Source organism: Temnothorax longispinosus, chromosome 10 (assembly GCF_030848805.1).
Source record: "Temnothorax longispinosus isolate EJ_2023e chromosome 10, Tlon_JGU_v1, whole genome shotgun sequence".
Lineage (NCBI taxonomy): Eukaryota > Metazoa > Arthropoda > Insecta > Hymenoptera > Formicidae > Temnothorax > Temnothorax longispinosus.
Genome location: NC_092367.1, coordinates 4,091,581 through 4,111,463, shown reverse-complemented (window position 1 = coordinate 4,111,463; position 19,883 = coordinate 4,091,581). Strand labels below are relative to the sequence as shown.

The 19,883-nt window shown below is 44.5% G+C and overlaps 2 protein-coding genes across 2 annotated transcripts in view; both read left to right on the top strand.

Annotated features, from left to right (window-relative positions):
* LOC139820265 (uncharacterized) overlaps positions 1 to 19,883 on the top strand; it is a 60,754-nt gene that overhangs the window by 29,562 nt on the left and 11,309 nt on the right. Inside the window, exons 2-6 of the mRNA XM_071790410.1 lie at positions 6,131 to 6,184; positions 15,628 to 17,604; positions 18,403 to 18,680; positions 19,119 to 19,466; positions 19,552 to 19,875. Coding sequence (XP_071646511.1) covers positions 6,131 to 6,184; positions 15,628 to 17,604; positions 18,403 to 18,680; positions 19,119 to 19,466; positions 19,552 to 19,875 — 2,981 coding nt within the window. The remainder of the gene's footprint in view (positions 1 to 6,130; positions 6,185 to 15,627; positions 17,605 to 18,402; positions 18,681 to 19,118; positions 19,467 to 19,551; positions 19,876 to 19,883) is intronic.
* Positions 7,010 to 14,841, top strand: LOC139820221 (uncharacterized). The gene is made up of 2 exons (XM_071790365.1): positions 7,010 to 7,025; positions 7,577 to 14,841. The coding sequence occupies exons 1-2, from the start codon at positions 7,010 to 7,012 to the stop codon at positions 14,839 to 14,841; spliced, it is 7,281 nt and encodes a 2,426-aa protein (XP_071646466.1).

Here is a 19,883-nt window from a genome sequence, read left to right as displayed (position 1 = left end):
AGGATAAAATGTTTTACGCTAATCTACCGTAGCTAATGCAAGGCAATGAATCTGTAAAAGAGATGTTGCATTTATTCTGCAATATCATTCACCGCCTCCGATCCATTGTCTCAGATTAAAATAAAAGGCAATTCAATACTCACTGACACACAGCAGCGGAGTTGTAACACTTCGTTGATCTGTAAAATAAAAAATATAAATTATACAGCATCCAAAATAAATAATACTTTAAAATATAATTACATTGAATTTTCTATATTCGTCTTCCCAGTAAAACACTTCATGAAATTATTATATATATTTGACCAAAAATCTTCTGCTAAAGTACAAGCTTTTATCAAATTTCACAAGTAATCTATTTTTTAATGTGTATATAAATAACTATTACATAAATTCGAAAACAATTCGAGTATGAAAATAACGAGGGTATTCAAATTGGAATAGATTAATTCCGCGAGTAATAAATAACATGTAAACCATAATTTATTTATTATACTTTGTTGCCCGATGCCTCCCAGGCCTCCCCCTCCTTTCAGGTATTTTCATTACACTTACATAACACTTAATCGCGAAAACAGTTAATTAAGTTCGCACGTTAGTCACGTTATGTTCGCAGAATCCAGAACGGTAATTGCACGGCACTCCTCGTCGTTAATCGCATGCCACACGCTTTATCGTATTGTGACGGAACTACGGAAGGAAGAGTATGAATGCGGAAAAAGTACGATCGCAGGAAGTTATACGATTTACTCGATGTCTCACAGCTAAGCGTCACGTTAACTCAAGGAGTTTCAATGAGTCATCGATGTTTCAAATGTCAATTAATGCTATACGCGTTTAACAAATATTGAAATATGAAGTTAATTACAATTGTAATTATTAATTGAGAACAATGGATTCAAAAACATGCAATGTTAAAATCACGCTATTTAATTCCTCTCAAAATATAACAGAAAAACAAAACGAATAATAATAATAAAATTATTTTTATTTTTAACAGAAAAAATTAATGGCTATTCTTCAAATCTTCTTTCTATTAAATTAGATTTAATAATTCTTTTTAAATAGAAGAATTAATTAATCAACTCAAAATTTCATTTTAAAAAATCAAATAATTTGCATATGACAATTTAAATTTGTCATTAATAACTGATTTGTAAATATCAGTTATATCTGGTTCTGTTATAATATACAGAGGATTTAAATATCAAAAGACATAATTAATCGAATTTAAATTTATTAAATTCTTTAAAATTTATTAAAAATTAAAAATTAATATCACCTGAGCTCTCTATGAAAATCAATAACAAATAAATATTTAATATTTAAGAATTGTAAATTATGTGAAAGTGAATATGTAATAAATTAATTGAATAATCATTAGCCTCAGAGATAAGAAAATGATAGTTCGAAATAAAGTAGCATATCATATGCAACCGATGAAAGATCTCTCTTAAGGTTGAAACGTGTTTAGCGGGGTCTTTTCCAGAGCTATTCTCTCATTTAAGCATATATATATGCAGTATCGATCGATTGCTTCAGAATTCTGTTTTAGTATTACAATTCAAATTAGCAATTGTGTCGCAAATTTCAATGGCGTTGTGGCATAAATGTCACTGTATAAACAGGATAATAAGTGATTGCTCCGTTAAATGAATTCCGAACAGAAATAAAAATGATACTAGTATGAACCTAAAGAATCTATACATACACACATACACCATATGTGATTATATTAATTCATGCGTCTCTCCCATGTATCTTTCTTGATATTACGTATTGATACTACTACACACTATAAACATATAGAATTTAAAAAAACGATAGAAATGGAATAGTGAACTAGATGTCGTCGATATCGCACGCTGCACATCATCATCGGATCGTTTCAGAGACATGAAAGAAGATCTATCGGCTTCGATGAAGCAGATACGAAATGGAGTAACAAGCAATACCGTTACTAGCAGTCGTTGCAGAAGCCGCCACCGCCTTTTGCCTTTGTTTCTAACATCATTTTTGCGATGGCGGAATGATAGCTCGGTATCGATGTATATATATTCTCTTTTTTCATTGATCAAGAGATGCAATCGGGTTAGACGGGTTATAGAAATTTAGAATCTTCAGACATAGAAATGAGAATTAGAAAAATAGAGATATTATCTCTTTTTCTCAGAAAACAAATATACCGAAAAAATATTTTAATTTTTCTGAACGTGATAACTTTTTAATAATTACGGTTTGTAAATAATTATAAAGAACGGAAAGATATACTTTTCTTAAATAAATAGATCGCGTCTTTTCCTATTTCATTTTAGACGAAACGGTTTCACTAAATAAAATAAATAATCTGTGCGGTATGTAAATGACACGTGAATAATGTACCTCTCTTTTCTCGCCCGTCGGTTTACTTTCTTTTACGCTCGCACGAGCGCGACCCATGTTAGCCATGTCAAGAGACATTTATACGATGTGAAAGAGCAAGAAAGACGTCGGATATTGCGGAAGCAACTTGTCATTTTCCGGTTGGTTGACTGGACATAGCTACCCGATGGATATTGAACTCACGAATCTCACCGTGGACTTGTCGCTTAAACGACAAGTAAACGCGACGTTACGCATGACAGGGGATTATAACGAATAACAACGAATACCGAACCAGTATTTATACTACGCAAATTTTTCTGCAAGTTTCTTCCGGAGGACGCCGACTTTTCTCTCTCTCCCGCGGTAATTTGATCGTTCCAGCAAAAGCGTCAGAAGCGTCACGCGTATAAAATAGTTCCATAAGAAATATTAGCGTTTATTACAGCGGGAACATTTTTAACATGTCTAAAATGTATCGCTCTAAACGCACAAGTGCACCCGCGAAATTCGCCGTTGGCGTGTGGCCAAAGTGATAATTTAAGGAATTTGTATCTGCGCGAGACTGTATCCGTTGGTGCCACCGGTTACCGGTTCCCACGATCGAACGCTTTCTCTCTCGAACCCGTTCCGTGGCGCCTGAAGCGCGAGATTTTATGTTGCTTACGCGATTTAGCGTGGAGGATCGATACGTTCTCAATTAACGCGAGACAATAGCGCCGGCAGAGTTGTGGATCGATTGAAACGTCTTCTCTGTGAAAATTTCGCGAAGATATATTGCACACGGCTTTGGAGCAACTGGGTTTCCAATCGCATGCTTACACCAAGAAGCAAATCGTCCCTTTGTGAAATTCGAGTCCTCGGCACTTTTTGCGAATGCAATTAAATGCAATTAAGTGATAGAAGATGAACGAAAGTACCGACGCGGAACGTCGCAGGTATTGCCCGGGTCGGTATATTGCAAGAAATCATTGAGCAAGCGAAAGTAATCATCATTATTCTCGGTTTACCACATGTATCTACGCGCGTCTCGACTCAAAGCAAACACATTCCGGAGTGGCCGCGTCGACTATTACACGGCCAGTTAACTCGTTGCTCGCAACGTGAGAAATTAATTCATAGCTGCCGCCGCGCCGCGGCAAAATCAGATTTCGACAAATTGCGTGGGTCGTTTGCTTCCTCATCGTATACATTGTTCTCTCTTTTTGGGACGGGGCTTTCACCGGAAAACGTGACGACGACGTTAATGTGATTCGTCATTGTCTGATGTAAGCATCGCGATATTAAACACGCAAATTCAAAAAATTTCAATAAAAATAAGCATAAAGAATCTTTATCTAACTTGGAATCAAGAATCTCAATTACTTATCTTCGCTAAATGTTTTAAGAGATATATCTTCATTAGTCTCTGTTTGTATCTCTTTATCGCGTACGTCTTGCGTATTTATAGTATTGTTCTGGCTAGGTATGGGGTCCGTAATATATGATGTCGCCCACTATTGAAAGTGAGATTAAAATCGTGTCTTGCATTGGTCGACGATTGCGTTACCTTGATATCCGCGTCGCTCTCACGCACGATACTTAAAACTTACGACACGTATTGTCAGGGTTAACGTGGACATCCATCGAATGCACAGTTTCACTAAATACAGCATAATTTCTTCATTATTTTTGATAATGAAATAATTTCGTAACAATATAAAAGTAATCCAATCAAAATTGTTAATTCAAAATACGCTTGAATTGCGTAAGTAAAGGTAAGTAAAGTCAATTTTTAAAGTTATAATCCCTAAAAAGTGGCATAAGATCGAATGCATTTATGGATTTGCAATGCTCTTTTTTTATTGCGGAATGTTGACGACCCTATCCATCATTGTGGAATCTCGTTGGCGCAACACACCACTTGTCGTCGCCGTTAAACGCCACCGAGATTGGCCGGGAGCAATCATCGTTCTTACGGCGAGAAAAAATCTTTCGGGGCATTAGCCGCGGGTCGTAGATAGCGCGACATGAATGGACGAATTGTTCTTACGAAACGAGCGTAATCCTCCGGAGGATTTCTCCTCGCTCGCGTATCGTACAAGAAAACGAGCTCAAGGTAGCCGTCGCCTATGCAACCGCGATTATGCAGCTGCGTATGTGGAAGTCGATCGTCAGGTGTGGGGCCCGCGTATCTCCTTACCGACTTACAAACGCGAGTTAAACGCGCGCCTTCGAATAAGTACCGCACTGAAGCTGTAACTTAACGATATCGTGCGAGCGCGGGAAACTATGCGGGGAAAATTATGCGTGAAACACCCATGCAACTCGAAAGTAGCAGAAATGGTTCGTCGACACGTCACACTGCCATCCGGAACGTTTTTTCGCAATCTTATTCAACGTTCGCTCACAATTCTGCTACGTAGTAATCCTGTTACGTATAGCGTTATAGGCTTCGTTAAGGAATGTGTTTATATAAAAAGATAAATTTATACAATTTTGTTCGAAATCTTATCCCAGACTTAATATATGCGTGATGAGCTGACGCGGCAGATTGGCGTAATCGCGATGACGCCGGTGCATTTCATAACGCAATTCAAGCCGCATTGAAATAACGTGATGCACGAGGTGCACGATGTCGAACACGAATTCTCTCTCCCACGTACGTCAGCGCGCGACCGCGATCGTTACCGATTGTTGGGTAACATGACGCGACGACCGGTTTGTCGGGGGCCGCAAAACGGCTCGGCTGGCTGGAGGCCAGACGCCAGGGAAAGAAGGGCGACGCGCGAAGTCGACCAGCTGACCCAATGTGTCCGGGGGACGAGTATGACCTCGGTACGTCGGTCCCGATTGCCACGATACCGAGAAATGCCCGCGCGTCGTCGAATAAACCGGATGTCATCTGCCCCGGTCAGCTCCGCGAGTTCAACGTCACCGGATCATTGGGTAATGGTCGCGATGTATGGGCTCGACATTCTCAAAAGTGGAAATGTTTCCGTGACAAATGTTTCCAAACGATTGTACACTACACAAAAGAGCGTTCGAGAATAACGCACGATATATTAAATTTGTTGTTGATGACTGTTTTTTGCGTGCATCAACCTGTTACCACAATCATATATCATATATGCTGTAATACGGAAAGGTGCTCATAGCTGTCTATCGACATGCAGCGTGTGCAGCCACGTGCACACGCAAGTGCACAGGCGCTCACGTGCACACGGGAAGAAAACGACGTAGAGAAAAGGAGTCGGTCAGATAACTGTACGTCCCGGCCTCCGGACGACATCTTCGGTGTCATCGGCGTCTGGAGTTCTCTCTATGCCCATTCCCATAGGTGCAGACCTCTCTAGACACGACATTTGCCTTCGCTTTTTTTCCTATTTGTCTTCTCCCGGTTTTTTCCCCCCTTGAATTGCGAATAAACGCGCAATTGAGTCTTTGAGATCTCCGAAAAAACCTTATGAATACTTAAAACTTCCATATCTGTGTTTGTACGTATCAAAAAAGGGAAGTTGCTATAAAAAAATTTCTGCGAATGTGAAAAAATCAATATGATGACATCCGTATGACGCATAGCAATTATTTCGCGAGGAACTATGACGATGACCAAATGAAGCTCCTACTATCATGACATCCTTCGATAATTTCCTTTCACCACCCACGCTTCCTCTGCCGAACGCATCAAAGCGACCTTGTGTCTCGCTCACATATGCAAATTAGGTATATTAAATAAATTAGTTAAAAACATGCGCGTTAAAAAAATTTTTCTTTTCTTTTCTTGCAGATGGAGTTTTATCGAATAATGTTAGAGCTTCCAGGATAGAAAGGGATCTGGAGGGTAAGTCTCTCCGTAAATGTTTACGTAACGTGTCTAACAAATGTATGCTAGTCGTGACACATTTACGACACTTGAATCACACCGATACACGCAGACAAGGATTGCACTCAAAATTGAGCTTTTCCTCGAACGATTTTCTATTTGTATCCGATAAAAATATTTATTTTTGTAGTTTAGATTTAACGCTCCTGTGCGTTGAAGTTTGAGTGCAAATCTGTAACATTAAATGGTCTTTCCGCTTTGTTCTTTGTCTCTGCTCTCTAACTTATCTCTTCTCGCGATACATCATTTTGCGTATCTCAATTATCCATGTGCGTGTTGACGCGAGGTGCGGCCGTGTAAATACATTTCTCAAGCGGGTAATACATTTTCCTGTCGCTGAGTTGACTACAATATGTATATGTCATCTCTGTTTCGGTGGTATCTGGCTTTAAAATCTGTCATACGATTGATTGCGAGATGTTCCTCCCCAGGCCATGAAAATTCATCATGCTGCGCGGAAAGCTTTTTAGACATTTTAAGCACTGTTTTAAAAATTAAAAATAATGAAGTAACAATAAATTAAAAAAAAAATACTATTTTATATTTGGATATATTATTTTAAGTATTTTCATTTTCTTCTTTTATAGCAAATACCGCTCATGTGTGTGATCTTAGAATTTTCAGGACCTAGGGGTTGTACATAAGCAACTTAACTAATATCTTAAGTAACTAAGCAACTTATTAGCTAAATATCTTTCTCTCTTTTTTCTCGTACGCATGCCTAGTTTTTCTCACTCTCTCTATTTAAGGAACAGCATTTTTTTTCCGAGAAGTAGGGTAACGATGCAAATTAAGCGGGGTACCGCGGATAGCGTTGCAACAAGTGTCCTAGGCTACGAAAGAAGAAGGCTCGTCTATTAAGATCGTCTGTCTCTTTTTTTCTGTTTCTGTTACTGCTCCCGTCTGCTCCCCCGCCTTCAACTCTTCTCAACAACGGATGCCGTCTGCCTCCAACGTCCGTCCGCCACTCCGTCTCTCCGACGACCTACATTACGATAACAAAAAAAAAATAAAATAAAAATGAAAATATTACGACGCGAACCGTCATCGACCACCGACGCAAACGAACGACGCTGACGTATATACTCGGTACGACGATTATGACACGGACGGGCTTGTAAACGTGAAACGCGACTGAACGAATCGAATTCGATGCACACATTTACGCTTGATTCCAACTCAATCACATTTCGATAACTTCGATGTCCCGTTTTGTTAATGTAATCGCTTCTCCCTCATTTCTTCGTTTGTTCGTTTCCGACGATTCTATTGACAAATCATCGACGCGACGTGTTTCTGTGCCGTTATAACGTTACTCCTCATATATTGCTTTCGGACTTGGCTACTTAGGAGTGACCACGGTCCTCTTGGTACCGGCACGTCCTGGAAAGTCCGTACCACCTGTTGGAATATTGACAAAAACGGCACGAACGTTCGTGCAAGATGGTGCGAGTACAGAATTCGCCACTCAGGTTCTGGGCACGACCTTGGATAACGGTCGCCTCTACGCGAGAATTCTATCTACGTCCAGCAGAGTGTTCTATGATAGAGAATCGGCGCCGGATCCGTCGAGTCCCTACATCGTTTACCCGTCGAGGGCGCCGGAAAATGATTGGCGGCTTCGAGTGGCCCTTGACAACGCGCCAATCAGAGCTATCGAAGAGATCGAAGTGCTGAGTGGCGACATTGACGCAGAAAAGAAAAAGGAATTCGGGAATACCTCGAAACTGGACGAACTGTCCAAAGAAAATGACATATTCAATAAAAGAGAGCTGAACGTGGACACGCAGAGATTTAAACCGGCGAAAGTTCGACCAGCCGATAATCTGCCCACTTACACCGTCAAACACGAATACGTGTCGAATAACTTTGATTCGCTCGACGATGCGCAGTCGAAGACCTTCAGGCCGCGAGTGCCGAAGATCTTTAAACCGCAGGTGAAAACTCCGCCGCCGAGGAAGCTGGATATAAAGCCTCTTGCCACGGTGACCTACCACGGCTTCGCGGATTTCACGACCACGGTCGGCGACACCGTCATCGTTTTTTCACCGAGCACGTCGCCGGCGCCCATGGGACGTCCCGCCACCACGATCAAAGGCGACGCCACCCTTCGTCCGGATGACGGTGTCGCGGTATCGAAGATCCGGCCTACCACCGTGATGGAACACGCGAGAACCGATCGGCCTTACGAGGGTGATCGGAAGCACGGCTCGGACGATCAGTTTCTGAGCGCCATCAATCGCGGCAACATTCAGCCGAGCGTCACCGAGGAAATCGATGCCGAATCGTCCAAGAGATCCACGGAACCACTACTGCTGGTGCCCGATGTCGAGACGGGATCGTTGAAGCCGACGGGTCTTCTGAAAGTCGTCGATTCCACTACCTCGTCGGACGGTACCACGACTCATTATAAGAGCCACATTTATGGCACGTATATTGGCACGAATTATGCGCAAATCATTCACACATCTTCGAACGTGTACTTCTTCCCGGATGATGCCACCGCAACGTACGGTGATGACACAACCGTGGATTACGGTACGACCGAAACGGAATCCGACGATCAGGATACTACGGTCGAATTGCCTTCTACCACGCCGACGACCATCACGACCAGCGAAGACGAGATGAATGAACTGACTACGCCGTTGAGAGGCACGACCGACAGTGTCTTAACGACATTGAAGGACATCTTAGAAAGCGCGAGAAGGGTATTGGGAACGACCGAATCGGTGCTGCCGACTTTAGACGATGAAATTCCTAACGACATTGTGCCAGGAGATCCTCAGGGTCGTAGCATCAAAGGCGGATCTTCTCAAAATAATCTTCGACCCGGACTTAAGCACGGATCTGGTTCAGACGCGGAAGAGAAAGCGACATTAACTACTAGATTATTACCGTCCACCGTCTACAAGACATTCACGTACTTCACAACCTTCTTCATTCCGGGCGACAGCGATCAGACTACGACTTCGATACGTTCTCGGGAGGTGGTCTCTTCCGAGGTAACCTTCTTGACAGAATTAATTCGACCCACCTCGACCAAAAATTTGATTCGTCCTACTACTTCTTTGCCGTCAGGCACAAGGCACCGAACACCGAGCCTGCCTGATGAAATCGAAGAAGAGCAAACTACTAAACAAGATGAGGAGATAGAGCTCATTTTCAAGACCCTATATACGACGTATACATATTTAACGACGTTCTTCCAAGAGAATACATCTAGCGTGTCTAGTCGGCAAGTTGTCGAGACTAACGTTATCACGCAGACTGTTGGGCCAAACGGTGTTTCCGCTGTCGTTGCCAGTCTCTTCGGAAAAGATGAATCCACTCTAATATCGCCAACGACGATATCGCAAAATATCTTGCCGTCGGTAATAACGAACGCTCGTACTCCTGAGGAGTTTAACAAAGGCACCGAGCCTGACGAGACGACGGAAGGAGGTCTAACTACTTTCCAGCAACAGGATACCACGGTAAACGAAAACGTTCCGACGGAATCTATTACGACTGTTGATGATTACGAGACGTCCGATGGATGGACCACCGATTTAGAACCGAGCCCCACTCCAGCTATGGCGAGCGCAGCGGTAAAGGAACAGGTGAAGACGTATTATACGACGTACACGTACTTTACCACTATTTTTGTGGACGACGAGACAGAAATCGAGACGCGAACCGAAGTCTTCACTAACGTCGTTACGGAGACTATAACACCAACCAAGGTTCAATCGGCTCCGCAGAAAACGGCTCGGCCAACGTCACCGAGATCTGAACCTGCCGAAAATAAGCCTGCACCTCCGCCAGAAATTTTAGCTTATCTAGAAGCTCTTCAACGTCAGAAATCGCAAGAAGAGGCACTTTTATTAGCAAAAAAAGTCCAGCAAGCTAACACCGATCAAGTAACGCGTCCTGACGAAACTACTGAAAGCAATACCGAGACTACGACAGAAGTGCCTACCACCTTGGAGGATCGGCCCACCACTGAGCGTCTGTTCCGCAACTTCCAAGTAGGTGCACAAGTAACGCCCAATCCTCCGACCGACGTAGAAGTTCTGGGCTCCATGATCACGGACGTCGTGTCCTCTTCCAGCTCTGGTGGTGGCACTGTTTTAGACGTGGACAAGAGAAACATCGTTCCTGAGGATCAGGAATTGTCGGAGTCTAATAACCATGAGGTAGAGCCCGCACCGACGTTGCTTCTGCAGACCAGCTACACGACTTTCACGTACTTCACGACAATGTACAAGGGCGACCAGACGAATGTCGTTAGTCGTTTGGAAACAGTTACGAATGTCGTCACGGAAACTTTGAGGCCATCCCTCGTGGTGCCGGTTCCAACCAGCACACAGCCGGTAACATATTTCACGACCTTCACATATTGGACGACGTTCTACAAGGGTGGTGATACCATAACCACCAGTCGCGAGGAGACAGTCAGCAACGTTGTCACCCCGGGCGTCTCGCCCACACCTACAGTGGAGCTCGGCGTGATAATGACTTACACGCCGACTGTAAATTCGCCATCGGAGGACGAATCAGCTAATGAAGAGGAGTCCAAGATTACGGCTGATAACGAAGTGACACCTCTGGGCAGCGGTGTGCCTGAAAAATCTATCACGAACGAACCGATTGCAACCAAACCTGATAACCAGAGCGCCGTGAACGCTTCGTCAATTTCGCCCGAGCCCACGACCTTCTACACTACATTCACTTACTTCACTACATCTTACGTCGGAAATGAGACGATCTTGAACAGTAGATTGGAGACAGTAACTAGCGTATCGATACCAGACATTGCGACGCAACAGGCGACTGGCCGCGCGATCGGTGGACCTGTGTATCCGTCGATTCAGACAATAAATACTGACGAGAAAACCGTGAAACCGTCTAAGGTGACCGATTCGTTGAAAACGGGCTTGATTTCGACGATACGTTCGAGCGAAGTACACCAAGATACCACGACTCACTACATGACAGATGTATACGGTACTTACATAGACGGATATTACGCTCGAGTGGTAAAGAGCTCGACGAGGCTAGAAACTCCGCCGTTATCTTCTTCGTCGATAGCCACGCCGGTTCTTCCTACGGGAGTTCTATCTTTGAATAAAGGAAGCGTGGTAGATGCCGACGAAGTCACCACCGTTTACTTTACGACTAAACAAATCGGCACGCTTTTCGAGGGTACCTACGCTAAGGTGATCGAAAGTACGTCAAGCACGAAGATAGACGAAGAAAGAAAAGCGAGTATTCCGCCGACTCAGGGTCACCGAACTGGCCTCGTACGCTTGATTCAAGGCCAGATGGAGAATAACGGTACCACCACGTTTTATCAATCAAAAGTGATTGGCACGAGCATCGAGGGAAGATATGCTCAGATTATCGAAAGTACTTCTAGCTTCTTTGTACCGAGTTCCACGGCGAACATCGTGCCGACTTCCACGCTACCTCCGAGTCAATCGACAGGTATTCCGGGAGTATCACCTTTGCCCGCCGTTATTCAATCCTCTTTATCTGAAGAACACACAGATTCTGCTGATCAAGACGAGGATTCCGGTCAGGATGAGGAAGATGATGAGGAGGGCGAGGAAGACGATGACGGACAAAGTTCTAAAAAGAAATCACGATTAACATTCTCCACGAGAAAGAGAACTTTCACACCTGTGATAAGGCCGTTCGCCTCCAGGAACAGACCGACCTTCAATCCGAAACGCAAAGGCGCGCAAGCCGCGACAACTATTACCAGAACGGACATAACTCCGACAATAACTGCCACTTTGGCCGGTAAGGGCAACAGGTTCGCATCATCGCGGGGTCGCGTCACATCGCCAATCGGCCCGTACTCCTCGACGTTATCTCCGTCAGGTTCTTCCAGAAGGTTTTCAGGCAGACGCGGAACCGCCACTACTACTTCGAGCTCGGCATTTCCAGCGGGCAGTACCCGAGGCAGAGTACAACCCAGAATAACCCCGTCGTCCGTGTTTCAAAGCAATCGACGCGGTCCCACGTCGGTGAGAGGATCCTCCTCCAGAGTTGCAACTCGCGCTTCGAGTTCCGCGTTTCCCAGTGCCTCGTCGAGATACCGTTCAGGTATTCGACCGTCGTCGACGTTACTGAGAGGGCAACCTACTGCCAAACACGACGATCAAGAGAACGACGCGAATGAGTTTACCACGACCACGCTCGTAACGGATGAGACGCCGTTTACAGAAGACTTCGACGGTGAAACCGTCACCACTCCTCTGCAAACTACGACAGAATCATCTAGAAGATCGACGAATCCGCTCCTGAGATTCCGCAGACCTATTAATTTAAACAGCAACAGCAGAACGGTAACTACCTCAAGACCACCGACGACTACAACTCCGAGACGATCGGGAAATTTAAATAGGCCAAGCGCGCCAACGGTTCCTAGAGTAACCAATGGACGAACGAATACCAGAGCAACTCCTCCGGTATCTACGAGAACGCGACCGAGTAATACAGGTTTGTTCCCACCACGTGGATTTCTCGGCAGAAAGCAAGAAGTAGCTACCGAAGAGCCAATTGAAGCGAATGAGGGACAAACCGAAGGTAACGAAGGTTTCGAGGACGAGCCCGTTGAAGAAATATCGGACAATGATTACGAAGGATCAGAACATGAAGACAGAAGATCTAACGCGAATGTGAATCGTCGTTCTGGAAAAGCTGCTGGACCCGTCGTACAAATTAGACCTTTCGGAGCTAGAACAAGAAGAGTTCGTCGTCAGGCTAGCCAGTTGAGGGCATACAGCAGCCGTTTTCGTAGACCCGCTCAGTCCTCTTCTGCAAAAGCGGAAGAGAGATCTGATTCATTAGACGTCGCAGCGAATAAAGAAGACACTATAAAAGTAGCAAAACCTATCGCTCGTTATAATAATCGCGCGCGAAGTTTAACGTCACCACAACCGCAGAAGACATCTAACAGTCCCGACCAAACAGCGGAAACGTCGGAGTTATCGAATCAGCAGAGTAAACCCAGAACCAGATCAAAGCAGCCTAATGGAAATAGAAATGGATCTGTCAGAATAAAACCATCACCGGCCTCGAATAATGGAAGACAGTTTACATTAAGGGAAAAGGACTCATCTTCGAACAGATCAACGTACAAGAGGCCAACTACCGGTCCGAGAACGAACGGTAGATCTACAAGTAAACCCGAAAACGGAAGAGTGAGGCCACCGAGACTCCGAAATGAATCTTCTAAATCAACGGGATCAACGAATTCTCGAAGAGTATCGTCGTCTCGCTCAAGATCGACGAACGGAAGAAACGGGAACAACAGGAGGGTTTCTACAAGAGGTAGAGGATCTTACGAGGACATTCGGGAAGCGCCTACCGTATATCCGAACTACGACGGCACCATAACTGTGACGCATTATGTACCGACGGAGGTAACAATTCCTGTGGTGAACAACGGCGTCACGGAACATCGAAATATTGTAACGGCACAACCTAGCACTGAAGTCCTCGGGCCCTCTCAGTATAGCACGGTAACAGTTGGAGACGGAAAGCCGCTCGTGGTGATCGTTAGCGAAGTAACGGGTACCAATGTTCAAGGCCAGGCCGAGGTTACACGATTCTTGCTGCACGAGACACCCACCACTCGTATCTCGCACACTCTCACGAGCCTCGGTGGCCGTCGCGTCTCTCAATCGGTTATTATACCCACGACGGTATACTCCGTGGAGAACATAGTTTCTACGGTACAGCCTTCCTTGCCCGGCAACGCTCCCCTCGCCAATATTCTTCTCTCGCAATTACTTCTGGGTCAATTAGGTCAACCGAATCCTCTGTTACAAACCCAAGCTACACCCACCACGCAGTATAACACACGCACCACCTCCTACGTCACTACAATAACGAAACATCAGAGCACTATCATTCCCCTCACCTTTCGCGGGAAGGAGATTCTGACGACTTTGGTCGATTCCTCGACCGACGTCGTTACCGCGACGGAATTCATCACGGACACCGTCGTGGTGACCCCAACGGTCGCGATACCGGCGGCCAACATAAATTCCCTCCTGTTGTTGCTGCAACAACCGCAGACGCAACCGCAGAACCCCAATCCATTGCTGGATCCTCTGTTCGCGGCTGCTCCGTTCACGCAGAGTAACACCTTACCGGGCGAAGTTGAGAGAAGGCATCAGCCGGCCGATTCCGACTACAGGCACGACAGCTACGAGTATGACGAGGAGGACGACGTGGAAGACTATCAGAAGTCATCCAGGCCACGCGGGCGCGGTAAATCGAACGACAAGAAGAAGGAGACCAAGGCCTCCGCAGCCAAGTCAAAAGCTGAATCTAGCGTGGTGACGCTCTACGTTTCCGGCCGCAGACCCGGGGAATTCAGCACTGTTCTGAGTACCGTGAAAATCGACGATTCCGCCACCGCGTCCAGAAGACGAAGAGACGCTTCGGAAGGAGCGGTCGAGGTTCGACCTTCCGTACCGCCGTCGTTGCACGCCGGACCGGTAGCCGTTGCCATTCTGGCGGGAAGCGAAGATATCGACTCACACGCACCAACACAAAGTCTCGAGAGCGTAGTGGGTGACGTCGGACGGCACATTTCCACGTCCATCTATACCTAATCTTATCCTCTCTCTGTTACACAAAAATCCCTCCCCGCGCTCCTCACCCTCTTCTCTCTCTCTTTCGTCCTTATATTATAAGTCCATAATTTTATTGAAACCCACTTAAAATCGCCCCAGAGGCTAACCGCCTTTCCCAAATCTTTTTCATCCGGAGAGCGTCGGTCCAGCTTCTTCGGGCACGTCGTAGTGGGGAAAAAAACGAGCAACGTCGATGAAAATCAAAGTTGCTGCGTATGTAATATAGACAATCCCGAGAGACTGCCGGGATCCCTTTCCTTGAAGTTGTATAAAGGAAGGGTAGTTGACAGCTTCAATGAAACGAGAACCATTCGCGAGGATGGCCGTCTTGTGTGTCCGTTCTGTTCAGTTTCGCTCTCTCCCGACCTCTCTTGAATATCTTCTCTATTTCCTTCTTAAAAGTATCCTCTTCGAGCGTCGTCCCACATCTTCCTTTTTACTAACACAGCCTCGATCTGCCGCCGCACGCGCGCCCACACGACAAAATCGGACATGATACTCTTCCGTCTCGCCAACAACATTACAAACAGACAACCGCCCGGTAACGTTACTAAAACGCAAAGTGACAAAATCTAATCGGACGAGCACACAAAAAAATCAAACACGAGATGGGAGCATTAACTCCAATCGATTAACGCATCACGAAAGCAACATCCAGGAATGGCTTTATCGCTGCTTGATCATATAGATTTTCATTAGATCGCAGAGTGAACTTAAATACAAGGCGAGATATGATTCGAACAGATGAGCGGAACGCCTTTGCAGGTAATCTCTACGGTGAATCGGTGCAATACGGAAGTAGGAATATTGAACTCAACAGAGAAGGTACCGTTGACACATGGTCCACAAGTGAGGATTATATAAATAACGGAAGGATCAACGATGATGACGAATCTCTTGGAGAGGCACCGCGAAAGCGTGTTAGAATTCGAGTACCCGTCGTGCGTAGCAGAACTGCTAGGCAACATAAGTTTACGGTCGTTAGACGTAGACCCTTGACACCTTTGACACCTCGCGTCACGTCTACCACGCATGCACCGCGAAGAATCGTGGTGACGCGTGTCAGAACTCTCGGATCGGGCAGCTCGATTTATCCGACCGACGCACCGGCAGAATACGGAAGTTCTCAGCCTACTGGTTTTGGAAGGCACAAAGTAACTATAACAAGGCGTAGAAAGCTTCAATTTACGCCGACTTCAAGCAAAAATAAAGTTAGAGTTACCAGGAAAAAATTAATCGCGGTGCGTCCGATACAACCGACGTCGACTTTTGCCGTTATCACTACTGGATTCTTCACCGCGCCTTCTTCCGAATACGATGAGTATTCAGATGAGGAAGAGTACGAGGTTGTTAAAGAAAAAGATCATTCCGTCGTTACTCCCGGTCTCGAAGAAACGCCGAACCTTATTGACAACAAACCAGACGAGGAGGCGAGTCTTGTATCGTTGGATGCCAGCTCTGCCGTATCTAAACAAGGCACATCAGACACGCCGGTGATTATCACCGACAATTTCTTCTTTCCTCCGTCTGACAACGAGGAAAATGAAGAATACGAAGATGACACAAGTACTACGACTGAAAATGCAAATAAAATTACAGTTTTAATGAAAGACGAGCATCCCACAATTTCTCCCGAGGACGAAGATAATATTGTGTCTAATAAGAGCGATGTTGAGAGTGACAATATTACTGTAACGACACCGATCAGCCAAACTACATCAGCAAAACCGTCCGAGGAGCAGACAATAAAAACGCTTCAAGAATCCGATAATGCATCGATAAGTATAACAGAATCGGTACCAACTACCGAACTTACACGTATTAAAGAAGATGGTGACGATAAATTAGCACCGAAAGAGCAAACCACTACCATTGCCACTCTTGAAGAGCAAACTACTTTCATGGACATCACTACAAATGTGTCCGATGAATCCACGAGCCTCCCCGATAAAGAAAACATTACAACGGAAGAGCATATTTCATCAGTTACCGAAACGATAGAAAGTAAAGGACAAGAATCAATCGAAGCTCCTGAAGATTCTACAGAACGTAACGTGATGCCCGAAACGATCAGTGAGAACCCGGAAGAGATACCGACAGTGCATCCCATTCAACCGGATGTCATAATTGATTCTAATTCGACCCAGATTTCTCTAATCGGACCGGTCGTCCCATCTGATATCGCGATCGCGCCGAGCTTCGAAAGCGTTATACCGCTCGAGACTACGAAATCACGCGACACCGCTACGTCAAATTATCTCGACGACTCGTACGTACCAAGCGTGATACCCCTCGGCTCAAATTATACCCGCGGAACTAAGTCCTCGTTGGTCTCCGCGACGAAAGTCACGAGCGAGATCGCTTCGCCTACGCCGGAGGAGATCGAGGCCGGGCTAGCGGATGATCTCTATCTGTCGTTGTCTCGTCTCGATTTCCCCGAGATCTTGCCGTCGAAGTCGAGCACGATCGATCTAGAGACCAAATCCACGCCGGACCTCGCGTTGGAGCCCAGCACGAGCGTTTATTACACGGAGACGGTAGTGACGTCGACGCGACTGAGGACGTATACGTATGTGGTGACGCAACTTAACGGACTGGAGACTAAAGTGACATCGTCGACGACCGTACGACCGAGAGTGACGACACTTACGTTGACGGTGCCGGTCACGGTGACTGTCACTCCTACCGTGGAGTCGTCAGCCGGCTTCGTATCATCTGTGTATAATCCAGTACCCGTTGCCGGTGAGTAGTACCTTTTACCCATCTGAGACCTCTCTCTCACGACGATCACACCGTGCACACAAAAACGTTGAAAATTTTAAACCCGTGTACGAAATATGCATATATGACATATTTCACCAAGGAAATATTGATGGAGATACGTAATTTTATTGGGAAAAAAAAAACAAGATAATTGACCATTTCCTCAACGTAAAGTGCACACGGTGATCGCCGTATGTAAAATATAATCCTTAGACTAATAAACTTTTTTTCGCTCTAGACTTCCTGATTACGCGAATTCGGTTAGACTTATACGAAACGGACTGTTGGACTGTGTAAATGCTGTGTTAAATACTGTGTCAATTGGCTTCTGGTATTCTAAATTTTTTCCTGTACATTACAACCCTGTATGAAATGTAAATACTGTATATGACAAAACGACGCTGTACATATCTAAATTTGCGTTTTTTTTATGTACGATATATATACGAATATTAATCTCTTCCTATTAATTACTTTATCAACTGTATCGTTTCTGTAAAAATTCGTCCTATATTCAACTGTGTAATCCGAATATATTTAATTATTTCTTAATTTAATTATATGAAATATTACTTGAGTGTTGATTTGAAGAACGTCAACAATAGGTAAGCTTACAATCTCCCGACAGTACCTTTTACGTCGCTAAGAAATTTTGTTTCAATAAAAAATAGTAATAAAATCATTATTGCGAAGCAAGTTTCCTTTATACATATATGTATACATATATATATATCTGCAACAAGTTGTGAATCGTTGTTTATGGAATCGTAACGACAGGAGAATACGAGGCGAAGGATGAGGAAGAGGGGCGCAGGTTCAATTTAGCGACCCGCGTAATGTCGAATGGCGTGGAAGTCATTGTCGCCGGGCCGACTCCGGCTCTACGATGGGAAAACTCGAATCCACAACCCACCCTCACCTTGTCAGAAGCGGTGGTCATGCTCCTGCCACAGGATAAGCCGAACGAGTTTGTCACGAAAACTTGCACAACAACTTTCACGTACCTCAACACAATTACCAAGGATGGAACGACTACCGTTTCCACTGAGCAGCAGGTGCTTACGCAAACATATCTGTATACATTCTCCAAATAAGACCTTCACTTTAACTTCATTTCTCTCTCTTACAATTTATTGACAATTTTATATCATACAGAATGTTTCGTCTATAACTTGATCGCTCAAAATATAAATTTGTAAAAAAGAAATTACTGTATGGAAGATATTACATGTAAAGAAGATGCATTATACAAAGCGTTAGATTTAATAAAATTCATATAATGTAAATTTTTTTCAAAAAGATCTGATAATCTTTAAATCAAGAAAAATTATTATAGAAAGATTTGATTATGACATTGAGTTTCTTTTTAATCATCTTTTTTCACACATTTTTTGATATCGTCAATATTAATGGAAATTTTGTAGTCGACAATATATATTTGAAACATTCTATAAAAATTCTCATTAGTATAATAATTTTGTTATTTCTTTTAGGTGGTAGCAAACACGGCGACAGAAGAACGGCACAGAAAACCTGGCTCCGAAACGGCAGCCGTGACTCTGGATATGTCTCCGACTCTACGTACCGAAGTATTTAAAACGACCTACACGTATCTGACTTTGAACACAGATCATCCGGATGTGAATGATGCCTTAGAAAGTAGTACGAAAGTCATAACGAACACGGTTACCGCGCCGCAACATTACCTAGACATGATTCTCGAGCCATCAGAGGCTCCGCGACCGGAAACCAATACATATCTCAGTACCAGAGTGTTAGAAAAGACGTTTATGAAAGAAGGTCGAACGAAAACAGAGACGGTCAGCGACACGATTACCCAGGTTAGCTTATTTTCTTACCGCAAACTTTTACGTTAGTATTCACCGCGACATTATATATTATTTCTTCTTCAATTTCTATTTTTAGTTGATAGTGACAGAATCAGCACCTCCGCCGCGACCAACCAGCGTCACAACTACCCTGACAGCCTTGGACAACACCGACGGTAGCGTGACAGATATGACTAAGACGTATTACATCACGTACACGTATTTCAATACATTTTTGGAGAAAGGTAGCACGGTAGTTCGCACGAACGTAGCCACGTCAACCGACGTGGTACTGGAGAAAGTGCCGGTGCGAAAAACGACCATGAAAACAACTCCGGTTAATCCTACGCCGGAGCCTATACAGATCTTTGCTACTAAAACATACCTTACTACATTCACTTACTTCACGACGTTACTACAGGTATTATA